This window comes from Chenopodium quinoa, unplaced genomic scaffold, assembly GCF_001683475.1.
Source record: "Chenopodium quinoa cultivar QQ74 unplaced genomic scaffold, ASM168347v1, whole genome shotgun sequence".
Taxonomy (NCBI): domain Eukaryota; kingdom Viridiplantae; phylum Streptophyta; class Magnoliopsida; order Caryophyllales; family Amaranthaceae; genus Chenopodium; species Chenopodium quinoa.
The window spans coordinates 388,811-412,533 of NW_018742861.1; the positions used below are offsets into that span (position 1 = coordinate 388,811).

At 32.9% G+C, this 23,723-nt stretch overlaps 1 protein-coding gene across 1 annotated transcript; it reads left to right on the forward strand.

The window, feature by feature from the left end:
• The first annotated feature begins 2,838 nt into the window (after positions 1-2,838).
• Positions 2,839-10,913, forward strand: LOC110726104. Its single transcript, XM_021905562.1, has 4 exons — positions 2,839-3,474; positions 3,585-3,706; positions 9,222-9,410; positions 10,463-10,913. The coding sequence occupies exons 1-4, from the start codon at positions 3,241-3,243 to the stop codon at positions 10,569-10,571; spliced, it is 654 nt and encodes a 217-aa protein (XP_021761254.1). The 5' UTR covers positions 2,839-3,240; the 3' UTR covers positions 10,572-10,913.
• The last annotated feature ends 12,810 nt before the right edge of the window (positions 10,914-23,723 follow it).

Consider the following 23,723-nt stretch of genomic DNA (forward strand, 5'->3'; position numbering starts at 1 on the left):
AAATCAAAATCGAAAAACAAAATTCAAAAATCAAAAATCAAAATCACAACACAAAAACCCAGAAATTGAGGGAGGAGGAGTGGTCTCCGTGGTGTTGTTGCATGTGCTTGCGGTGGTGTTCGTGGTGGTCTCCGTGGTGGTGTTCGTAGTGGTCTCCGTGGTGGTCTTCGTGGTGAGCTTGAAGGAGAAGATGAGAACGAAGAAAGGGAAGGAGGAGATGAGAACGAAGAAAGGGAAGGAGGTTAAGTGGAGTGAAAGAGGAGGAGAGGAGAAGAGGAGAGAGAAATAGTAGGAAAGAAGAGGAGAGGAGAATGAAGCGGCGAGCTAGTAGTGAAGCAAAATAGGGTTTCATATAAATATGGCCGTTTTTTTTTTTTTTTTTTTTAAGTTTAACCGGTTTTTTAAAGTAAGGAACGGTTCAATTGGCACCGGTTCAAACCGGTGCCTTTTTAATTTTTGGCACCGGTTCAAGCCAAACCGGTGCCTTTTCTCTTTTGGTAAAATCCCGCCCATTTCCAGACCGGTTTTGGGCACCGGTTTAGCCTGAATCGGTGCCATATAGGGGGTGCCTAATGCTTTTTTTCTACTAGTGATTATATGTTCTTTATGTGCTATGCATTAGATCTTGGGATTAGATACTGTATGAATATGATTCATGTTTTTCCGCTGCGTAGTACCTATAAACTCTTAAACTCACTTAGGATTTTAACTTTACTAGGTTAGGTCCCGTGCCATGCATAGTAATTTTCAATAGATGTTTTTAAAATTAACACTATTAAGTTTTTTACTTTCGTATGTTATATTCATATCAATGGAATGCTAGAGAACAACAAAAATGACAGAAAAATATCACACTAAGAATAATCAATATGTATCTTTTTAGGCAAATCTTATTGAAGTATCTGTATAGTATTAATTGATTGAAATTTAAATCATAAATTATTCAAAGAAATGACAAAAGTATCATTTGTTGATTTGATATTCGTATTTCATTACTTAAGCTTTTAGCTTCTATTACATAATTTTACAACCAAATCAAGAAAATAATTTATAATGTTGTTATAATAAACATATGTAATGCATAATATGGCTTTCCAAAAAAAAAAAAAAAAAGTCATATGTTACTAATTATGTTAAGAATATTATTTTCTAATTCTTTTGCTTAAGTTATAGTTGACAATATGTTTTTTGTGGAAAGTTATGTCAAATCTTTTTCCTACAAAAAAGTTGTATTAAAATCTTCTGTTTTAATTTGTATACAATTTTTATTTATATGTAGAAAGATTTAATTTGTTTCTTAAATAGAATTTTTTTTTAAAAAAAAAAAAAAGCTAAGGACACACAGGAACATGACACGTGTCATTATTGTTGGTGTGTCTTTTAGTATATAGTTATTGATTGATTGATTTTGCAACTAGGTTAAACACGTACTTAAACCATGTGCATGCAATGCACGAATATTGAATAATTATAATAACAATATGATTATTTAAAAGATAATGATTCGATTCACCAAGTACAATATTAAATCGTATAAAATATATTAAAACAATAAAAACATGTGAGTGAAAATATTTCAACATGTTATAGTTATAGACCTTAGTTAGCTTTTTGTTGACGTATATGTGTTGTTTTGTTGTGCTATTTGTGTTTGCGGTCATGTCTTTTTCTTATGGTGCCCCTGCGACGATCTATTTTGGAATTTGTCCTTAATGGTGAGCTGTCAAGATTTTCTAAGCAGATTGATTAAGTAAGCATAGCTAAAGGAGCTCAAGGTTTCGATTAGTACAGTGTGCTATAACGAGTTTGTAAAGTTGTATAAATAGCTCACCTATATAATTGGGTTATAATTATTGTGATCTTGTAAGCCTTAACACTTGACAAGTTGTCGAATGTGGCAGTAATACCTCATATTTAGGTGTAAATTTTCGCATTTTTATTCAAAGTTTGATTTATTTTCCTTTATTTACTGCTTATTATTAGCTAGTAAATCGGGGGTGTTATAGGGACAGGGTGCCGGCTAGGGCTGGGTTGTGGTGGTGGGTGGATTTTTTACTTTTTATTCTTTGATAATTAATTAAATATTTATTTTAAAAATTAAATCATATAAATGGCAGCCAATCCTAGGTTGCCACGTGGCAAAGGGTATTTTGTAATATTTTTGATAAATTCAGGGACATAGGGTGAATTTGAAAATTTTGTGAGTATATGGTGAATAAAAATAAAACTCAGGGCTATTTGGTAAAAAAATCCGTTATTAGAATTTTCATCCTCTTTTATACATTTGATTAGTTAGATGATTATTTATTTCAATTTTCACATGTATTTTTTGTAAAGTTATTATTTTAAATTTCAAATTTTGTATTGATGATACATTAAACATACTGGTTATGAATTCTTGAAATTAACGCACACAACGCGTGCATATAGTGCTAGTCATAATTTAAGTTACTAATTTATGGAAAATTGACATCTCACTTTCTTTCCTTTATTAGTTATTGAATTCAATTGGAGATAATTTTGATTGATTGAATTTTCATATTTGTTTATCAATTGATTTAGTATATTGATTGACATAAATAAAAAACATGTAATTTATTTAATTTTGGACATATTTTAAGTAATTGATTATTACGGAGTATTTTTTTTTTTACTTTCTGAGTGACTGATCTTTCCATTTTTGTTAATTGATTGACTTTTTCAATTATCATAATTTAAATAGTTTAGTATTTACAAGGGGACACTATTAACCCCTTATCTTGGCTTATATAATAGAGATTTAAAATATTTCAGTCCCCTTAAAATAATTTTATGATCCCGCCTTTAAACAAAGAGTACATGACAATAGTTTCTTCATCACCAATTCTCAATTTCTCATGCCTTAATTAAGACTAATAATAGAAGGAAAAAAAATATATATATATAAAAGAGTCATGCTCAACCACAAGGATCTCATTCACTAGAATACCTTTCATTTTATTTTCTTTTAAAAAAAGATACATTTTATTTTATTTTCCCTTGATAAAAATTAAATTAAAACAACACTCATTAAATTATAGTCTCTTCTTGTTCACATCATCCCTCTTTTCTCCTCTACTACTCTACAACTCTATATATATATGCTTCCTCTTCACCTTGATCAAGACATACATCCCCCCATTTCTTGCCAACTCCTCTAGAACTTCTCCACCCTCTTCTTCACAACACACACAAAAAAAAAAAAAAAAAAAAAAAAGATATATGATGGATGAGAGAAAAATAGTAGTGGTGGTAGAAGAATCAGAAACAGCAAGAACAGCTCTAAAATGGGCGCTACAAAACCTCGTTCGATACGGCGACGTCGTGACACTCCTCCATATATGTCCTTACTACCCTCCTAGGTCACGTAACAAGAAGAAACTTAGGCTTCTTCGCTTAAAGGGTTATCAATTAGCTCTTTCTTTCAATGACATTTGTACCTCTTCATCTATTAATGTAAGTTCATGAATTTAAATTATATTACATAGTTTGTAACAAGAACAATATGATTAGTACTATTATTAATTGGTAATTATATTGATATATTATAGGTTTGAATTATACAGACGAAAATAGAGATAGTGGTGACAGAAGATGATGCAGAAGGAGAGAAAATGGTGGGGTTGGTTAGAGAAATGGGTGCCTTTGCTTTGGTTCTTGGTCTTCATGATCATAGTTTTTTCTACAGGTCAGTGTTTCCTTGCTAATTCCTACCCTTCAATTTTTATTATTGTCCCCTAAAAAAATTAATTTTTTTTAATAAGACACTGTTACTAGGTTAGTTGGTCAAGTCTAGGCTGATACTCATAATATAATCCGAGATATAATTCTGACTACATTACTAATCTTTATGTTTTTACTAGGTTAGTTGGTAAAGTCTAGGCTGATACTCATAATATAACCCGAGATGTGATTTTGTCTACCTTAATAATCTTTATGCCTTTTTCGGGTGAGTAAGGAGAAAAACTTGTGGAGTGTTGGTTTGAAATGGTCCCTGGAGAAAGTAGAGAGAAATAGAGTAGAGTAGTTGAATTAGGATGACAATTAAATTCACATGATAGATGGATCAATCAACAACTCAAATGTCCTAGAAATGTATTATGTCTCACGCGCATTTCATTTACTTTCCTTTATGGTCTTATAAAGATGAGTATAATGCCAAAGTTTGTTTCATTGTTTGGTCTTCTTTTGCACTTCATTACTTTACTTCCTTCTTATTACCTATATAATAATAAGTCGCGCGTTATTAATAAATTCGTGCATTTTATTAGGTCGTTGTCTTAGTATAATGTGTCACTTTTGATACATGTGTTACACTTTTTGTGTTACAATTTAAAATTTTATACTTTCTCCGTTATTTTTTACTTGATCCGCTTTGACTTTTACATTATTTACCACCTCTCCTTTGACCGTCTTTTGTGAGTGATATATAATGAAAAATATATTCATATGATATCTTTTTCAATTCGTCTTAATAAGTACTATCGTAATATACAACTTTTATAATTTTTACTTATGAAATTTTAAAGTTATTAATCGCTAAAGTTTTGCATTGACAAGCGTGATAAAAGAAACGGGTCAAGTAAAAAAGAACAGAGAAATTACCAATTATCTACTTGGTATTAATTTAATAATCTAATCGATCATTAAATTAAACCATGCATATAACAATGTTGAGTGAGTCATTATATTCTAATTTAGTGTTGGGTGTAGGGATGTCAGTGGGGCGGGTCAAGTAGGAGACCCGCCCCATTGGGAGCGGGGATGGGTCTCGGTTTGGCGGGTGGTGGGGCGGGGATGGGGATAAAAACCATACCCGCCATGGGTGATGGGGTGGGGGTGGATTTTAAGTTGTACCCGCCCCATCCCCGCCTTGCCCCACTTCGTACCCGCCTCATCCCCATCTCATACCCACATCTATATATCTTTTAAAGCAAAATTACATACTTTTATTCAATTTATAAAATAATTACATGAAATACATATTAATTATAATACTTTGTACGACACTTATATTATAACACAAAAATGTGTATAGAATGTTTTATTTTATAATTCGTATTAATTATGTAAGATTGTGTATTTGAGATACGGATATTAGGTGGATCTTGGGTGGGGATTAGGCGGGTCTTTGGTGGGAATTAGGTGGGGATGGATATCCAAGTGGGGGGTGGGGCGGGGATGGTTTTGGAGTTGTACCCGGTGGGGCGGGGATGAGGATGAAAATTGGACCCGCCGCGGGGATGGGGATGGAGATGGGGATGAAAATATTAGGTGGGGATGGGGATGGGAAGACCAACATCTACCCCGTCCCGCCCCATTTACATCACTAGGTTAAATATTACTCTTCCAAATTCCTAGCAAAACAACACTAGTGCTACAACACTCGCAAAAAGCCAAAGTTCTAGCACACCAAGTGTTTTTACTTCTAGCACTAAGATCATCATAAATATTGTACATATAATGTACTGTCAAACGAATATTTAACAATTACCACTACACTAGATACAAGTATATCCTTATAATATCAAATGAAAAAGAGTAATTTTCATTATTAATACTAGTTTAATTTCTTAAATGCTGATGATTTGTTTTAAGCTATTGATGCTTTCTTTTGATTAAAAAAATTAATTAGCAAGTATGCATTTGATTTGGAAGTCGTGATTTTTAACCACTCAAAAACCTTACCAACCCCATTTTAAAATACTTAACTTTTTTTAGTAAAGGGAGTGAGCTAGTCATTAAGCAAATTATATATAAGGAGTGACAAACAATATGAATCAAGAATTTTCATTTTTTTTTAAGGTAGATTATTTACTTTGGTCGGTCATTAAAATAGAATATTACGTATTAAATTCATCATGGAGTAGTTTTAATTTTTTCCCTCTTTAATGGTAATCTATGCATACAAGCTGAGTAATACATGCATTTTTATTGTTTTCTTTATTTAGGGGTCATGTTATTTGTTGTTTTGGCACCTTAGGCTCATGCATGGATAAATTATACAATATGTGAAAGGAAAGGGTTTAATTAGAATTATAGATTTTAATCAAGGCAACATTACAAGGAAAATTGTTATAGTGGAAAATTGTTTTGAAAAAAAAAAAAAAAAAAAAAAAGAGACTAGAGGGAAACACTCAAAACAGGTACGTAGGATACTGTTGTACTTGTGACACACACTGAAGAAATTTGCTTGTTTGAAATACAAAAAAAAAAAAAAATGTTATTCCCTTGTATTTATATGGCATCTCAAAATGATGTGTATGTTTCTAAAAACAATATATAACTATTATTTACTTTTTATTTTTCTCATACAAAATACATATATCTAAAAAATCATTACTTACTTTTTATCATTCCTATATAATATCTTATATATATATTTTTTTTATTATTCTCATAAAATTCTTTACCTTTTACGTTTCTCATAGAGTATGTCCTCTACCTTGAAATTTGAGAAACGAGCATATTAATACGGGACGAAGGGAGTATGAAAAAGTTAACACAAATCCCGATTCTCACAGGTGTACTTGTTGTTGAGGGACTGAACGAAGTCACATTGGTCATTCAAGCTTTTGCATAGTTGTTGAGGGACTGTACGAAGTCACATTGGTCACACAAGCTTTTGCATAAGATCGATGAAATTAATACAAAGATCTTGATAATCTTGTCAAAAACAACACAAAGACAATTTTATAAGTCACTTGTAACAGAAAAAGATGGTAGACAATTTACAACTTTCAAGTAACATACATAAGCCAATTTACAACTTACAAGTAACATACATAAGCCAATTTACAACTACAAGTAACCTAAGCAAATCCATAAATGGGAGAATCAATACAAATCACTGATAGGCAACCACCTACCAACTAAAGATAATTATTAATAGCCCATAAAAAATTTCTTAATAGGGATAACTAGCTAAATTTAACATACAATTAAACCCAATATTTTCTAGGCTTTAAGAAACATAACTCCAACAAATTAAATTAAAGGGCACTTAGATGGGAAAAGTGGGCTTGAGTTGGGATAATAAGAGAAAATAAACGTCTCTTATAACAGTTTTAGGGTCTTTTCACATTTATTGAGCTGAACTGAATTGATTTGAGTTGAGCTAAACTGAACTGAACTGAACTGAACTAAATAGAGCTGAAATGAATATATTATGAGGGAAGAAAATTAGAAGCTGAACTGAACTGAATTGATTAGAGCTGAACTGCACTGAACTGAAATTAAGCTGAAGTGAATAGACCTTCAATCAATATCAGCCCACTAAGATTCTCCAATAAAATAACACGGATATCCAATGAAATAGCCTCAAGCATAACAAACTTGAACGTCAAACTAAACACCGTGATTAGCTAACCCGTTGGCTGATGTCCGATTGGGAAGGAAGATGAGTACGTGTTCTATTCCTTTCAAGGAAATAAAACTCTATAGCTTTCAAGATGATTTTTTTTTTTTTTTTTTTTTTTTTTTTTTTTTTTTTTTTTTAATTTTATTTGACAATGAGCTTTCAAGATGACTAATTGACTACTAGTATTATTTTAAATTGTACGATACCCCTCATAGTAGCATAAGCATAGTAGTATAGTACTAAAAATAATAAATTTGAAAAATGACAAGCATGTGTGTGGTGGCCTTCTAACTCTAATACAAACTTTTCTTGTCGGAATCAAATTATTTTCGCCAATGCGTATATCAATGTTATCATATTTATGAGTCCTACGTGATACGATCATCAATTGTATTTATTTATAACACCTATTATTAATTAGAAAATTTAATTGTTTGTCTGGATCCTAGTTATTATATTTTGGGAAAGAAATAAAAGATTGTTGAAAAGAACATGGCAAGTACAATAATATATTTTAGAAGTGTTTGTGATTTTGTCATCAATTTTTAGCTTTATATTTTTTGGTATTACATTGATATATATTATTTTGTCTCTTTCTAAATGGGCTATGTTATAGGAAGTAAGTGTCAAATAATATTCTTCATACAATAGTTAAATTTATGTATCCATGAAGCAAATCAGCCTCAAACCCTTAACACGATAATACTCAAGAGAGCTTACTAGCTTAGCTCGATTATTGTTATGTAATCCACCTTCCTTAATTAGGTTTGAACGGTTGAACCTATGCAAGAGCGGTTTGTGTTCTTGCGTGGGTTCAACTTGGACATTTCACTATAATATAAATACATTTCATTTCTAAACTCGGTAGTCTATTGATCACTAAAACAGACGTCTAGAAAATTTATTAAATCAAGTTAATCAATTTACGGAGTAACAAAGTTAATTCTTTTTCTTCCTTACATTTATGTAAAAATATTAATTAATTTAAATTAATTAGTCGATAGTTCGTTTAAGAAAATATACAAATGTATGGTCGGCATAGAATATATTACCTGTAATAGGAACGAACAGGAAGGTCCACAAAGATACTGATAAAATGAAAAATTGACCTTTAAAACTTGGATGAGGTTGCTATGGTTATTAGCATTATCCAAGTCTCTATCTCAACCAGTAAGTTGGCCATGACATCTCTTTAAATAAAGTTGACCACTTTATTTTATTCCCTATTTATTTGGTCTCGTCAACTTTTACTACTAAGAACCTGAACAATGGTGAAACCGTGAAACAATTAGTCCCATAATCACAAATAATGATCGCATAAATATGCTAGTTAATTAAATTAGTTTTAACTCTTCTAAGATGTTCGGTAAAAGTTATCATACTATATTTTTGACACAATTAGATAATGGTTTCTTTTATTATGCTAGGGGTTGAAATATTGTGACAATTACTCTATTAGTCCTTGATAAAGACCGAGCCATGAGAAGTCTTGGTTGTTTTGTTTTGATTGTACACATTATAATCCTCAATCAATTTTATCATAGTGGTACCATAATATGTTAGTAGAATTTGTTATGTACATCCGAGTATACTGTATATTCGAGGTCAATTGCTCATTCAATCAACAAATGAGTAAAAATATACTATAGCCGGATATACATAATATGCTCTCTACATTAGTGGTTGGGTGTTGAGCTATAAATCGTCACAATTTACAAAAATCACAAGAAATCATGACTATTTTAGAATTTATATATTATGTGTTACATAATCTATTTAGACAAATTATAAAAAAAAAAATACATTATTAGTGATGAGTGATGACATTATTTGATAATGGCAGGTTGGCAATGAGACATGATAATATAACAAAGACATTGAATTGCAAAGTTCTTGCAATAAAACAACCAAGGCCGTCATGTTCATCGTCATCGGCTAGACTGACTACGAGTGCAAAATCATATGCATGCATCACTCAACTCGAAGCTTCACTCACTTTGGACTTTTCTCAAATCGAAGTTGCTCCTTTGCAGTAAGATTCTCCCTATTCCCTCCTCTAATTATTCTAGCTTATGTCAATATGGGTAAAGTTTTATATGATCCGGACATACAATAACTAAATGAAATACGAGTATTTATTTTCAAGGATGGTTTATGAGTATTTAACTATTAAATATTCGAAAATAACTTCTAATGAATTTGAATAAAGCTCATCATTTTAAGATCAAAGAGTGAGGGATAACTCAAGTGGTTAGAGCTTCCTTCAGTTAATGAGAATAGACTCTAGATACATAATTAAAAATTACGTGGTTGATTAGATTGTACTCCGTAATATAGAACATATTGTATTTTTTTTAAGCGTAGAGGTAATATAATTGTATTTTTTTTTAGCGTAGAGGTAATATAGAACATATTGTATTTTATGTAGTTTTTTATCTGTTTTTTTGCCTTTGTTCCCCCTTGTATGGCTGGGTATACTTTTTTAATTTTAAATTACATATTACCATAGGATTCTTTCCTTTTAATTCTTAACAAAAAAAGAGGATAACAATCATGTTAATGGGTAATATTGTACATATAGATATAGACAAATATCAAAATTAAACAATCTGCTATGCTAGTGTCAGGCAATTTTTATTTATTTTGTTCTTATCTGTAGAAGTGTAGAACTTATAAGATAATAACATCAGATGTTAGTTAAATAAGCTAATTAAGGTTAAATGCATATTAGTCATAGCATACATTAACATTTGTAATACATTATATAATTTTTGGAGTGTTAGTTCTATTCATTTATTTTATTTTATCCGTCTAATTTAAATTTACATATATGTTTGATATATGGTTAAACGTTACTCTATAATAAGAAAAGTAAGAAAAAAATAACTAGAACTATGAGAATTCATTTCAAAACATATATGAAGTATAATGTCGAATTGCGTCTCTACTAATCTCCAATGCTTTAATCAACTAGTTTAGTTAATTTGCATATACTCTATCACACTCGAACTAAATTATGTAAAACAAACAATAATAATTGAAAACCACAAAGTATGTAACTATATTATCCTGTTTTTGGTGCAGAGTTCCTGATATAATCCCACAAAAGATTCCATACCAAATTTGTCCAGACCCTTCTGCAATAATATGGAGATCCAAGAAGACAAGGAGAAGATCACCCACACAAGACTAACTTGTTTATCATTATTAATCCATACTTTTTTTTTTTTGGTTCTCTTTTTATATATCATTTTATGTTATTTTCTTTTAGCTAGGTTTGATATGGAAAAAATTACCAAAGAAAAGTAGTTGAAAAAATTGAAATCATGCAAGTGGTTGCTTTTGAAATTAAACAGAAAAAGTGTTGATACTATACATGTAGAAAGAAAACATACATTGTGGATTTGAGGGAACAAGATTTGGTGGTCTAACTTATTTCAGGACCCTTTTTATGTGTGATGAGATGAGTAAGTGACTAAGTGTAGATGTGGGTGTGTCAATAAATTCAATTGTTGCATAGCACCTTTGTTTCTCATATGTGGCTCTAAGGCTCTTGCTATGTATCATCTCTATTCTCTTTATCTATGATTCATTTCGTACGTAATACTTTTTTTTTCCTTTTCTTTTAACATATACTTTGTCTATTTTAATTAAAATAATCTCAACAATAACTTAGAACATTTTAATAACGGGTTATTATTTCAAAATCTCACCTATCGATTATTATTTCATTTCGTATGTAATAATCAGTAGGTGAGATTATTAAATAATAATAATAATTGATAGGCGGGCTAACCCTTAGATCACCCCTTGGACTAGCCCATGGTCCGACCCATCTTAGCCCTTGAGGCCCATGGCCTGGGCTTGAGGCGCACTTGGGCCTTACGACCTTACATTAATTCCAACCAGTTACCCCTGGTTGGAGTCGCACAACACAAATGAACGTTTACTAGAAAAAATTGAACATTTATTTTTGAACATTGTAATGTATAAAAAATAAACGTTTATAATATATATAAAAGTAAAATAAAGAAACTATGAAACTGGAAAAAAAAAAAAAGGATTGTACATCTAATATTATGTAACTGCACATTTTAGTTGTAAATAAAAATGAACATATAATGTTATTGTTTATTCTTCAACTTTTTTAAGGTTCAATTCAAGTGAAATACCTTGATTTGTTTAACACTCTTGAACGGATATCTTGCAATTCGTTGAGCTATATGATTTAATACCAATCAAATAAATCAACAGTATGTTTTTTTAATAAGAGGAACAAAATGCTAATGTCTAACATTATTAATGCTAATGTTAGTAGAACATCCTTAACTATAAAAACGAACATTTTATACAATTGAATAAACACAAAAATTTGTATTAATTTAAAAAAAAAATAAACATTTATTTTATAAGAATGAACATCATACGACAAGAAAATGAAAATTTATTTTATACGAACGAACATATTACTGCATGAAAATAAACATTTAATTATTGAGAAATACAAAATCATTGTAATCGTAAATATTCATTTTAGTAGCGACCTCGTAAATATGTAGCTGGGCTCGACCTCAGCTAATAACGATAGCCAACCCAAAGCCATCATTTCTCCTCTAAAGAAGCCCAAGCCAAAGAGCTTAAAGCATAGGCTTGATTATTAAAAAAAATCAGAACCACCTCAACTACCAACGCAGCGTCACGGCTCCTGTAATTTGTTCAACTTTCTCTCTCATCGGTTGGCTCATCAGATCCGGCGCCTCAGCTTCCCGCTTTTCTTTCAATTTCTCTCTCCTCTGAAGAACAACCTTCTTCTGCTGCTACTACTACTCTCGCTAATGCCGCTCTTTGGTACTTTCTCTCTCTTTTCAATTCCTTGTTTTTGTTCTCAAATTGGATCTTAATTGTGATCATGTTAATATATTATGTTATTAGTAGTACAATTTTATTGAATTTTCAGCTAGTTTTTCTCTCAATTTTATAATTGATCAACTTTTATGGATAAGGTGATCTTTGAAAAATCATCTGATTAATTTCTTGTTTTTTTTTTATTAATTGAGGAGATTTCCGTGGTTTTCTATTGATTATTTACTAATTATATTATGAACTTTGAATCAATTGTATAATTGTAATGTAAAATTTAAATTTGAAAAAAAAAAACCATAGCTTTGATTGAATTAAGTTAGTCAACTTTATACAAAGAGGTTTAGAGAATCACAAGCAAGTCAAATTTGATTCTGAACATTTGCTGGTTATCTACCTTAGACTTTTGTTTTAAACATATCATCTTGGTAGTTAAATGCGCGAAGTTACATGTCCTTTGATTTATCGAACCTTATCACTATGTAATTTTTATCTTTTGTATGGAAAGATGAGACAATGCATTGCTATAGCTACTCGGAGAATATGGAATTTGTGAGAGAGAAAGGTGTCACCGGTTGTGTAGGTATTATAGACAACTAATTGAAATGTATAAGTATAATAAATCAATCATATACCAAGTGCCTCAATACCAAAAGTAATCTTAGGCAATATACTCTTATGATTGCAAATACGTTGTTTTTGTAACCCTAAGTTGGAATATTGACATTGAAGACTTTCTTAGCTTTATTAAGTATAGAATGTTAAGTGATAACAATTGAACACATACTAAACCAAATAGCGTGCTTAATTTGGAATGGTTGTTTTCATTAGCTCTTAATGTCTTTTTCCAATTTTTATTTGCTTCATGTAAGTCATAAGTATAAGGGTATAGTTTAATTCATTTAGCTTGAGCATCTTGACAAGGTAAGCAACATCAAATTATTGCAATTTTGATCTTTATTCTTGTAGAGAAGTAACAAGTATGTGATAGTTTTCATAGGTCCCTGATGAAAGATTAGTGTAGAACTTCAAAAAGTCCAAGTGTATGAGCTGATAATTTACTTCCCTCGTTTACGGTGTGGGACAACACAATGCATACCACTAATATGAGGTTCTCAGTCTCCCATCATATATATATGTCAACGATTCTAAATTTTGAAAAGAAATTGAAACTGGGTCCAAGCTCCACATGAAAGCGGATGAGAATTTATAGATGTTTAATCACTAACAAAATCATGTGAATCCATCCTGAAACCCATTAGTAATGGAATGGGGAATTACTTTCTTAACTTGTGGTCATTTTCTCTCTCTTTTAAATGCACGCACATACTGAACAAAGGGACCCACTGATGCTCCTAAAAATTAATTGATGTTTATTCATGTAAGGAACTGGAGTATTGTGTGATTGCAGTGTACCTTTAAAGTTAAAGGGTAAACTCTTCATATATGGATTAGAATGTTGGGGGCATTTAGGAAGGGTCATATTAGAAAGATAGGTTTAGCAAGAATGCGTTTATTGAAATGAATGTGTGGAACATCTTAAAAGAAAATGTTGAAATGAAGATATTTGGGGAAAAAAAGGTGAGATATTAGGGAAAATCGGTTTGGTTGGTATTGACATGTATGGCAACTACAGGATGCACTAGTAAGAAAGGTAGGGAATTGGGATCATGAGTATTGTAGATGAAGCTAAGGGTGCTCGTGGATGAAGGGAGTTAAAAATGATATGAGAAAATTGGGTTTACATGAGGATATAGCACTTGATAGAAGAGATTGGAAGGAGAGGATCTTTGTTGACAACCATCATAAATAATATATATTGGTTTATGCTGCCAAGTAGCCAACCCCGACATATTGGGATTACGGCCTTGGTTGTTGTTGCAAGGATATCACATTAATGTGATGGAAAAGGGAAATTTTTCTCTAGAGCTTAGTGTCAATTTGTGGATGCCTAGTCAATATTTGGATGCTTATGAATGCTTTTCATGACCTATTGTGAATTAGACATAATTTGCTTCACCCTACACATATTAGAAATGTTTTCCACATGTGCTTACTCTACTGTTTGAGAATTCAAAGAAGTGTCACTTAGTTTCTATGCAGTGTGAATATGATATTTAATACCATTGATGCAGTTTATGGAAATGCAATTCAAAATCTTTAAAGAATGATGCAATATGCTATCTGTTGCAGCTATTAGCGTGAGGTTTTACTCTCTGAGAAGCTCCTTGCTATGAGAAAGAATAAATCAAAGATGTCACTTTTCTAATGGGAGATTTAGTTTGTAGTTGTGCCGATTTGTTGATCATCGGAAGTGGATTATTTGCTTAGGACTGAGGAAGATTATGGAGTGGAATGGTAGTACAACTTTCCGGAACTTGAAAGGTAAAATCTTTTTCTGGTCCATAAGTCCATATGTCTCTAAGAACCGTGGAAGTCTTGCTCTTCATAATCCAATTTTAAGTTCAATAATAAGCTGTGTTAATCAAGCTCTGTAATTCTTGAGATTATGTAACTGCATTTGCTTCAGATTTGTGGCTTCTTGAAGTGTTTTAGATAGGAGGCGTTGGATTTGAACACAAGGCAATTCTCCTTTCATGATTTTTTTTAGACAGCTGACACGTGATTCCTGCTTTTAATATTAGTGTTTGATAAAATACGATTATAGATCACGTATTCACGTGTAAGTTCTCTTATTTGTTAGATTGAAGTATAATTCTTTGCAACTCTTACTGGAAGAATGATCATAGATAAAAAGAGGTATATTATAAGCTATCTGCCTTTTTGAATTACAAGAGAAGCTGTAATCTGTTGCATGCTAGTATACTTATCTATATGTGCATTTAATCGTTCTTTTTTACTGAACCTTTAAATAGTCATTATTATTAAACTAGATTTCAATTAATTGTGCTTTTGGCTATTGAGCTTTTTTTATACATTGATGGAACCTAAGAAAATGATTCTGTTTGGTGAAACTCGTGGAAAGAAGAGTCTTCTCCAGCAGAAATAAAAGAACAGCAATGGCTTTTGTGTGTGTGTGTGGGTGTGGGGGGGGGGGGGTGTGGAAGGTTAGCGGGGCACAAAGCTGCTTGACAGGAGAAGAGAACTAGAACTGGAGAGGTACATTTTTTTATCCTTTCCAGAAAGTGTTAGCTCCTAGGGATTGATTAAAGTTACAAGATGGGCTTGCTGATGTGATGTTGGTTGCTGGAACATTAAACTGGGAGTATGCTCATTGAACTCATCCAAAGCAAGAACTTCCACAAGAGAGTTGGACTGAGATTCTCATTTGAGCTTTAATATATATCACAGCTAACACTATATATATATAGAATGATCTAATCTCATACTCTCCTCAATTATCTACTTCCCTTTTTTTTTTCTCTGAATTCCGAAAAAAAAAAAAAAAAATCCCCATATCTCTCCCTCTCCTCCCTGTCTCAACTCCTTCACTCTCCTCCTTATTTATCTCTTACTCTATCCTTTTTTTTTTCCTCTCATATTTCAAAGGATTTACATGACTGTGATAATGTCCTGGACAATATGCATAGTAAGAATACATGTGATTTATATCCAAGCTAGAGTAAGATTAAATATGCATAACTTTAAAGCTATATGTGCATTTATTATGTAAAAAATGTGCATAATTTACAAATTATATGCTTATTAATCAACTGAAATCTGCAATTTCTTAGTATTAAAGATGCATATTTGAATTATATGCACATATTGTTGAATATTTCTCTAAATTATCAAGGTATGTATGTTCGGCCAATTGCTCAATGTTTTTCACAATTCCTCGTTTAATGATACGAGTTCGGGAGTACAATGTAACAATACTCAATAATAAATGAAAATTGAAAATCCGATCAAAGTAGCAAAGCCAAGAAATTTGATACTTATTATTGGGATTGTAATTTGCTCATAACTATATTTTATTTTTTATCTCTTGAATTAGAAGTTAGAACTGTAAATAGGCTTTAATGGAGGAGAGAGAAAGTGTTTGTTTCAGTGAAGAGGAAAATGAAAGTAAAAAACGAATGTGCATAATTTTTCGATTAAAAGTGCATAAATTTTGTACTAAATGTGCATAATTTTTGTGCTGAATATGCCTTTTGCGCAGATTCCTTCTCATCCTTCTTATTTTAAGATCCTTCTTATTGGATCTCAACCCTATATATATATATATATATATATATATATATATATATATATATATTAATTATTAAATTTCAGAAATTAATGGGGTTCATTAATGTTTCAAATTTGCAATGAGCTAAGATTTGCTTAGTATTTGCTTGCTAGTTCGACATGTGAATTCTTAGCAAATTTAGGTTTTCTCTAATTTATTATCAAATTGTTTTTGGATTTGGAATGTTGGTTAGAATAAGCTCTATATGTTCCTAGATGGATTAGGTATAGTTGTGGTGCATCTTTATTATTTATACTAGGATTCTGGAGAATTCCCTCATATTCACTAGACAGTTTGATGAGTTAAAAATTCAGCACCTTCAGTTTCTTAGTGATATTGAAAAATACATTGCTCTTTTTAATGATCATAAGAGCCAGAGAAGATTCATAATAAGCTTCGAAGCATCAAACAACTTTAATGATTTTTGTTTGAAGAGTTTTCATCTTCTAATGCATGTTTTCCAGAAATCCTTGAAGTCGGTTGTGTTTTTCTCTGGATTTTGGCATTTTGCATTGAAGCACAACCCCCCCTCCCCTCCTTGTATATTTTGTGAGCGTTTGCATCCGACAAATGAAAGTGAGGAACATAATTCAAATATAAAGGCATGCTCTTTCTTAGATCTAATGATTGTTGATGAAAACTATAACATTCTCATTGAAAATGCTGCCAATCTTTTCATTTTGCAATGCTGGACCATAATTAAATGATGTTACTCATGTCCTTGGTCTGAAGCTAGGTACAATAATGATTATCTTCTTCCTTTCATATTTCCTCTGATCATATTTAGCTTATATGATAGCTGGTTTGCCAAAGCTTCACCTTAAGGTCTCAATTCTCACTCCTTTTTATGCTGTTTTAGAAAAATAAGAAGGCAGTAAATGTAAATTAATCCTTTTCTCAATAAGTGATATGAATATTGATATATCAGCGACTTGTCTTTCTTGTTTGTTTATGTAGACATAGAGCCGAAATCTGTGATGGATATGGGAATCATTTCAAATACTGATGCAGTTAATGTGGCCTTGATTCCTTCTGAGAAAGGAAATGACAGTCCATCATCAAAACCACGAAAGAAGACTATGACATCGGTATATCTCAAATACTTTGAGACTGCTCCTGATGGAAGGAGTCGTAGGTGTAAGTTTTGTGGACAGGTGTACTCCATTGCAACTGCTACCGGTAAATTTTCCTCTCCTGCCCTTCTTTATGTCTAGATGAATCAAAAGTGTATATAAATATTAACTGATTCATTTTATTCCCTTCTGATAGCAAATTCACACTGAATAGGGTTAAATTGGTATGAGATCTTGTGATTATGACGCAATATATGTTCCTATTCACTTATATATATGAAGCATAATTGAGTAACATAATATCTTTCTGGTATTCCCTTTCATATATCCCTCATTCTTCAAATCCAAACAAACTTCTGAAAAGTAAGATTAAGAAAATGCTGGGGTAATTTCCTTTATCTCCCTTATTTCTACTGTAAATGTTTTTCTAGTGATTTGATATCTCTTCCAACTTGATATGATGACCTTGTCATTGATGTATTTCTTATAAATAACACTTCTATATTCTTTAATCTTTATTCATTTTGTGCTGATTTGTCATATATAGTGATAATTATTCGCATTGATCTTTGATCATTGTATAACACCCTCTTTAATTTATCTTTCTGAAGGTAATTTGGGAAGACATCTTGGCAGTCGCCATCCAGGATATGATAAATCTGGTGATCTGATCCCAAGTACTGCCCCACTGTCCAGTCCCGCTGTAATAAAAAAATATCAATCTGAAGCCAAATCACCAAAATTTGATCATGATCACTTGAATTGGCTGCTTATTAAATGGCTAACTTCGTCTTCTCTACCTCCCTCAACCTTGGAGGAGCCCTGGCTGCTAAACTCTTTCAAATTTGTAAACCCTTCCATTCAGTTATGGTCTAAAGAGAAGCTCCAGGGTGTTTTATGTGAAGTTTTCAGGAGCATGCAGGAAGATGTACGGACAACATTGCAACAGGTGTCCTCTAAGGTTGCAATTGCTCTTGAATTCTGGACTTCTTATGAACAAATTTATTACATGAGTGTTACGTGCTATTGGATCGATGAGAGCTGGACTTTTCAAAAGTTCCTTCTAAATGTTTGTCGCATACCGTATCCATGTAGTGGTGCTGAGATCTATCATGCTTTAATTAATGTCTTAAAAAATTATAATATTGACGACAAAGTCCTTGCTTGCACACATGATAATAGTCAGAGTGCAATGCATGCATGCCACAAACTAAACGAAGATATGGATGGGAAAAAGGTGGGCCCTTTCTGCTATATCCCCTGTGCAGCCCAGACACTAAATATGGTGATAGAAGATGGTTTAAGAACCACAAAACAAATAATCTCTAAGGTCAGAGACTTTGTAATAGAGATGAATGCTTCCCCTGTGATCATGGAGGATTTTATTCAGCTAACAACAGCTTATCAAGAAGGCATCTGGAGATTCCCCCTTGACAATTCCATTCGTTGGAATGGACATTACCAGATGATGGATATTGTCCGCAAGGTAAGCACCTTCTGTAAAATACTCCATAAGAGAGATGAGTGCTAGTCAAATTCAAATGCCATATGAAACAAATTACAGAAAGAGTGCCTAATGCAATTGGGTAATCTGTCTTCATTTTAGGAGTTTGGGGAATGGGCTGCACCAAGAACGAATTTATAAGAACCTTGGGAAGTTGTTGGGGGGGGGGGGGGAGATAAATTGGGATTATGTAGTAATAATTTTTTTCTTCTGAAAAATGTCCAATGAATCATCCTAGCTAAACTGTGAATCTGTGATGTACATTTGAAAACTCGGGCATTACATCATCTATTATTCGAATGTGGTGATCAATACTAATCATTGAGTTTGGATTTTGCTTTCCTTTAAACCTGCTAAGACAACATAAGTGCTCTTCATATAAAATTTTAAATTATCAAATTGGACAATAGGGTTACTGTGATTTCTATAACCTTGCCTTTCAGTGCATGTGTCTCCCCACTGTCATTCTGTATCTGTCTAATTTCCAACTTATATACTTGGAACAGAATTCCTATACTAAATTTAATTGACAGAGTTAAGTGTAAAAGGTCCTTTAGAAGATCATATGGATAGACTTTGAGGTTGAGGGAGGTATAATGGCTGTCTATAGCAGAGATCAGCTTCCGTGTCTTTCTAAGATTGTTGTGTTCAATTATCTCCTTATAATGGTTAATGGCTTCAGTGGCTGTAAAAGAATTGCTCAAAAAGATCCTAATATTTGAATCTAAGTTTAACTTACTTCATACTTCCTCTATTATATTTTAATATTGCAACATAGGGTGATTTATGCTTCCCAAAGCAAAATTTAAATCTTATTATTATTATTTTTTATTTATTTATTATATAATAGTAAAAATTGTAAAAAAAATATTGATATTGTGAAATTATATACTGAGACAAATCTAACAAGACCCTACCTGACCATTTTTTCTTTACATATATACATATAAATCACAAAGGAGTGTGTGAATATTGAATAGTGTCATAAGTGTCAATGTTGCAATATTGAAAGCACAGAGAAGGTATTAAGTAAGCTTTTTATTGACCAATTTGGGGGGAGGGGGGTGTTAACACAGTTTTACAGCAGCAGTCTTGTGGTATAAGGTTTAGAGTCTAGTCAAATGTATGGCTTCTTTTTCTTATATGTTTCTTGTGCTAATTGATCAAGCTGAGGCTGATTTTCTCAAATTAGATCAGTTCTTCTTCTGGTTTCTTCAGAACTTGTACTTTGAAAGTAAGGTTTTTTTTTTCAAAGTAGGAAGAGACGAAACTTTTCATTTGCCTTCCATCTTTCTTTATAGCTTTAAAGTCGTGATGTGGGTGTCAAAATTGCTATCGCCTGGAGAATGTGTGATTGTTTAGTGTCTTGGCATTATAATTTTGGCTTCTTGAAGCATCACGAAGTTTATTCCTCTTGGGGATGATACCCAATTTTTGTGGCTTTTTTTTTTTTTAATTTCGGGAATGTATCACTTTGAGTCTTCATTCTTTAAAAAATGTTCTTGGATACAATCATGTGTTGTTTGTCTTTTCAGTTGTCATTATCGAAATGTAGGGGAATGAAACTTGGAAGTATTTCTCCATAACTGTAAAATTTCCTGTCTGCAATGAATTACTTTTGTAAACCCAAAGCTGATATTATGAGGAATAGGCCTGCTATTGAGTTCATTGAGTTCTCTCTGATGGAGTTGAGTTCAGTATTATATAAACGCAGTTTTTGTCGTTGTATACCACGTATCTGTTATTTAGGGATTTCAAGCGCTTGGGAGGGTTGGTTGCTGTCCTTGCTAAGGGGGAAAGGGTTGGTGATTGACTTATGTCTATATATATATTCTTTTTTTTTCGCTGTGTTTGTATTTGTACCTTTTTGACAGATGACAAAGAATTTTATGTAAGTTTACATTGTAGTGCAGGCCAGCAAGTCCATGGATAGCGTCATTAGGAAGCATGAAGACACATTAGGTAGCAGAATGCTTCTAAATGCTGCTGAAAGGAATGCAGTTACCATTATGCATGGATACTTGGAACCCTTCTACAAGACCACGAGTGACATATGTGCAAACAAGGTTCCCAGTATTGGCCTAGTACTGTTTTTCATGGATCATATATCTGAAATGATTGCAGCATGCAAGGATTCTTGCCATTATCCAGATTGGCTAAAGAGTGCTGCTGAGGAAATGTCGCTAAAATCCAGCAGTTACAATGACCAGGTTGCCAATATATTTACTTACATGACAGCTATTCTTGATCCTCGGATCAAAGTAGAACTCATCCCAGAAACACTCAACTTAGAAAACAATTTGGAGGCGGCAAGAACCCATTTCCTTGGAAATTATTCGACCAGTCATTTTTCATCTGTGAACAATATATATGGTGCTTCAGAGAACGAAGATGGTGGTACAGTATCTTTTGCAGAGGAAATAGCCCGAAAAAGACGGAGGGCTATCATGAGTGTTGCAACTGATGAGCTGACCCAATATCTGTCAGAACCGCCAGCTCCACTAACAACAGATGTTTTGGAGTGGTGGAAAGTTAATAGTGTACGTTATCCACGGCTGTCTATAATGGCTCGGGACTTTTTGTCAGTGCAGGCAACATCTGTGGCACCTGAAGAACTCTTCTCCAGCAAAGGAGATGAACTGGAAAGGCAACGGTTTGGTTTGCCTGCTTCAACTGCACAGGTTCTACTCTGTGTTAAGTCCTGGGCCGACAGTGGCATTAAGTTGAAATACAGATTAAGTGAAATTGACTATGATATGCTTATGGAGCTAGCTACTGAAACTGCATCTGTGAATTGTAAAATAGGTTCTGACAAGAAACAAAAATAACAGAGTGCCTGACTAGAATCTATGAGTGTGTATGATAGTTTAGATAGAGGTAAACCAGCTATTCTGATTTGTAAAGTGCCATATAATTTACGGACCAGCAGCTAACTTGTTGTAAGATTTTATTATTCTTTTATAAAATTTACGTGTGTAGTCGGATACAGCATACATGTGTATTAGAAATGGTATTGTAGAACTGTAGAAGGATATCTGAGTTAGCATTGTATTAGAAAATATCCATGTATTTGAGAAGTGATATTGATTGTTGTAGTAAGTTGTATATTTTATTAGGTTTTATTTTATTTATCTCATTGACTGTTGAGAAATTATTTATTATTTTCTCTGCCTCAAAATAAAAGAGAGATTTATTCATTATTCTTATACAACTGTATTTATGTTATGTTAGGATTTGCAATCTTCCATCTTTCTTCTCTTCATGTCCTCTCTCTCCAAATCCCTAGTTTATTTATCTGTCATTTAATGTGAATATTTATTTGCTTGCTTCAGTACATTGTACTCGGGAAATCAAATTAAAAACATTCACATTAGATCAGAACATCAGATTTATATACTTCAAAAAAAAAAAAAAAAAAAAAAAAAAAAAAAAAAAAAAAAAAAAAACATCAGATTTATAACTTTACTAAATATCTTGAATTGGAATTAAATACTTGAAACAAATTTAACAAGATCCCACTTTATTTTTACTTTTATACATTAATCTTAGGAAATTTTAACTTTTGCTACCTGTCAAACAGGTCGAATCCACTTTTGCTACCCATCAAAACTTTTATTTTATTTTACTACCTAACATATGCCCTTTTTTTAAATTTTGCTACCACTGAACGGAATCCATTTATAATTCCGTTACCACCTTCATTACCACCTTCCGGCCACCACTCCCTCCTTTGCCACCGTACAAGCCTCCCTGTCAGCCACCCAAATTAAATCAACCACCCAAGAAACCAACCTTGCCCCCTCCCGTTAGCCACCCAGCTCCCTACCCCGACCGGCGACCGGCGAACCCATCCCACCCCTTTTCCCCCACAAACGCAACCCAGCCCCCTCCCTTTTCCCCTGCTGCCCGACCCTAGCCACCACACCGAAACCACAATCAAAGATCCGAATCGCCGCAACCACCACCACTACCACCACTCTTCTGCAACACTTTGCTCCAAACCCTAACGAATCGACCCGCCTTAACCTTTTCGGCCACCCTAACCCCTAAACCACCACACCGCAACTTTTTTCGGCAAACTTTAATTGATTTCTAGACGAGGTTCGATGGATCTGCGATTTGCTCTGATTTCGGGAATTGATGTGGGTGGCAGCGATTGGTGGTTTGAGTATCGGTGGTTGGGAATTGATTTTGCGGGTTGAGTGAGGAGGTGGCCACAGGGGTTGCGATTGTGGGCTGGTATTTGGAGAGGAGCTGCGCGTGGTGGCTGATTTGGTTGCGAGAACGGGGAAAGGGAAGGGGGGTGGGTTTGGTTGGCAGCGTAGGGTGGGGGAAAGGGAGGGGGGTGGGTTCGCGCCGGCGCCGGCCAAATCTTTGGGCACCGGCCACCGGCAGGGGGGAGGGAAGGGGTGGCAGTTGAGGGGAGGGGTGGCAGGGGTGGGTGGTTTTTTTTTTTGTTTTTTTATTTTTAATTTATAATTATTATTATTTTTTTTAAAAAAAAAAAAAAACAACTTAACAGAATTATTAACGAATCCGTCAAGTGGTAGCAAAATTTAAAAAAAGGGCATATGTTAGGTAGTAAAATAAAATAAAAGTTTTGATGGATAGCAAAAGTGGATTCGACCTGTTTGACAGACAGATAGCAAAAGTCAAAATTTCCTTAATCTTAAAGAGGTCAAATTTGTAGTCAATCCATAACATCAAATTAGATCA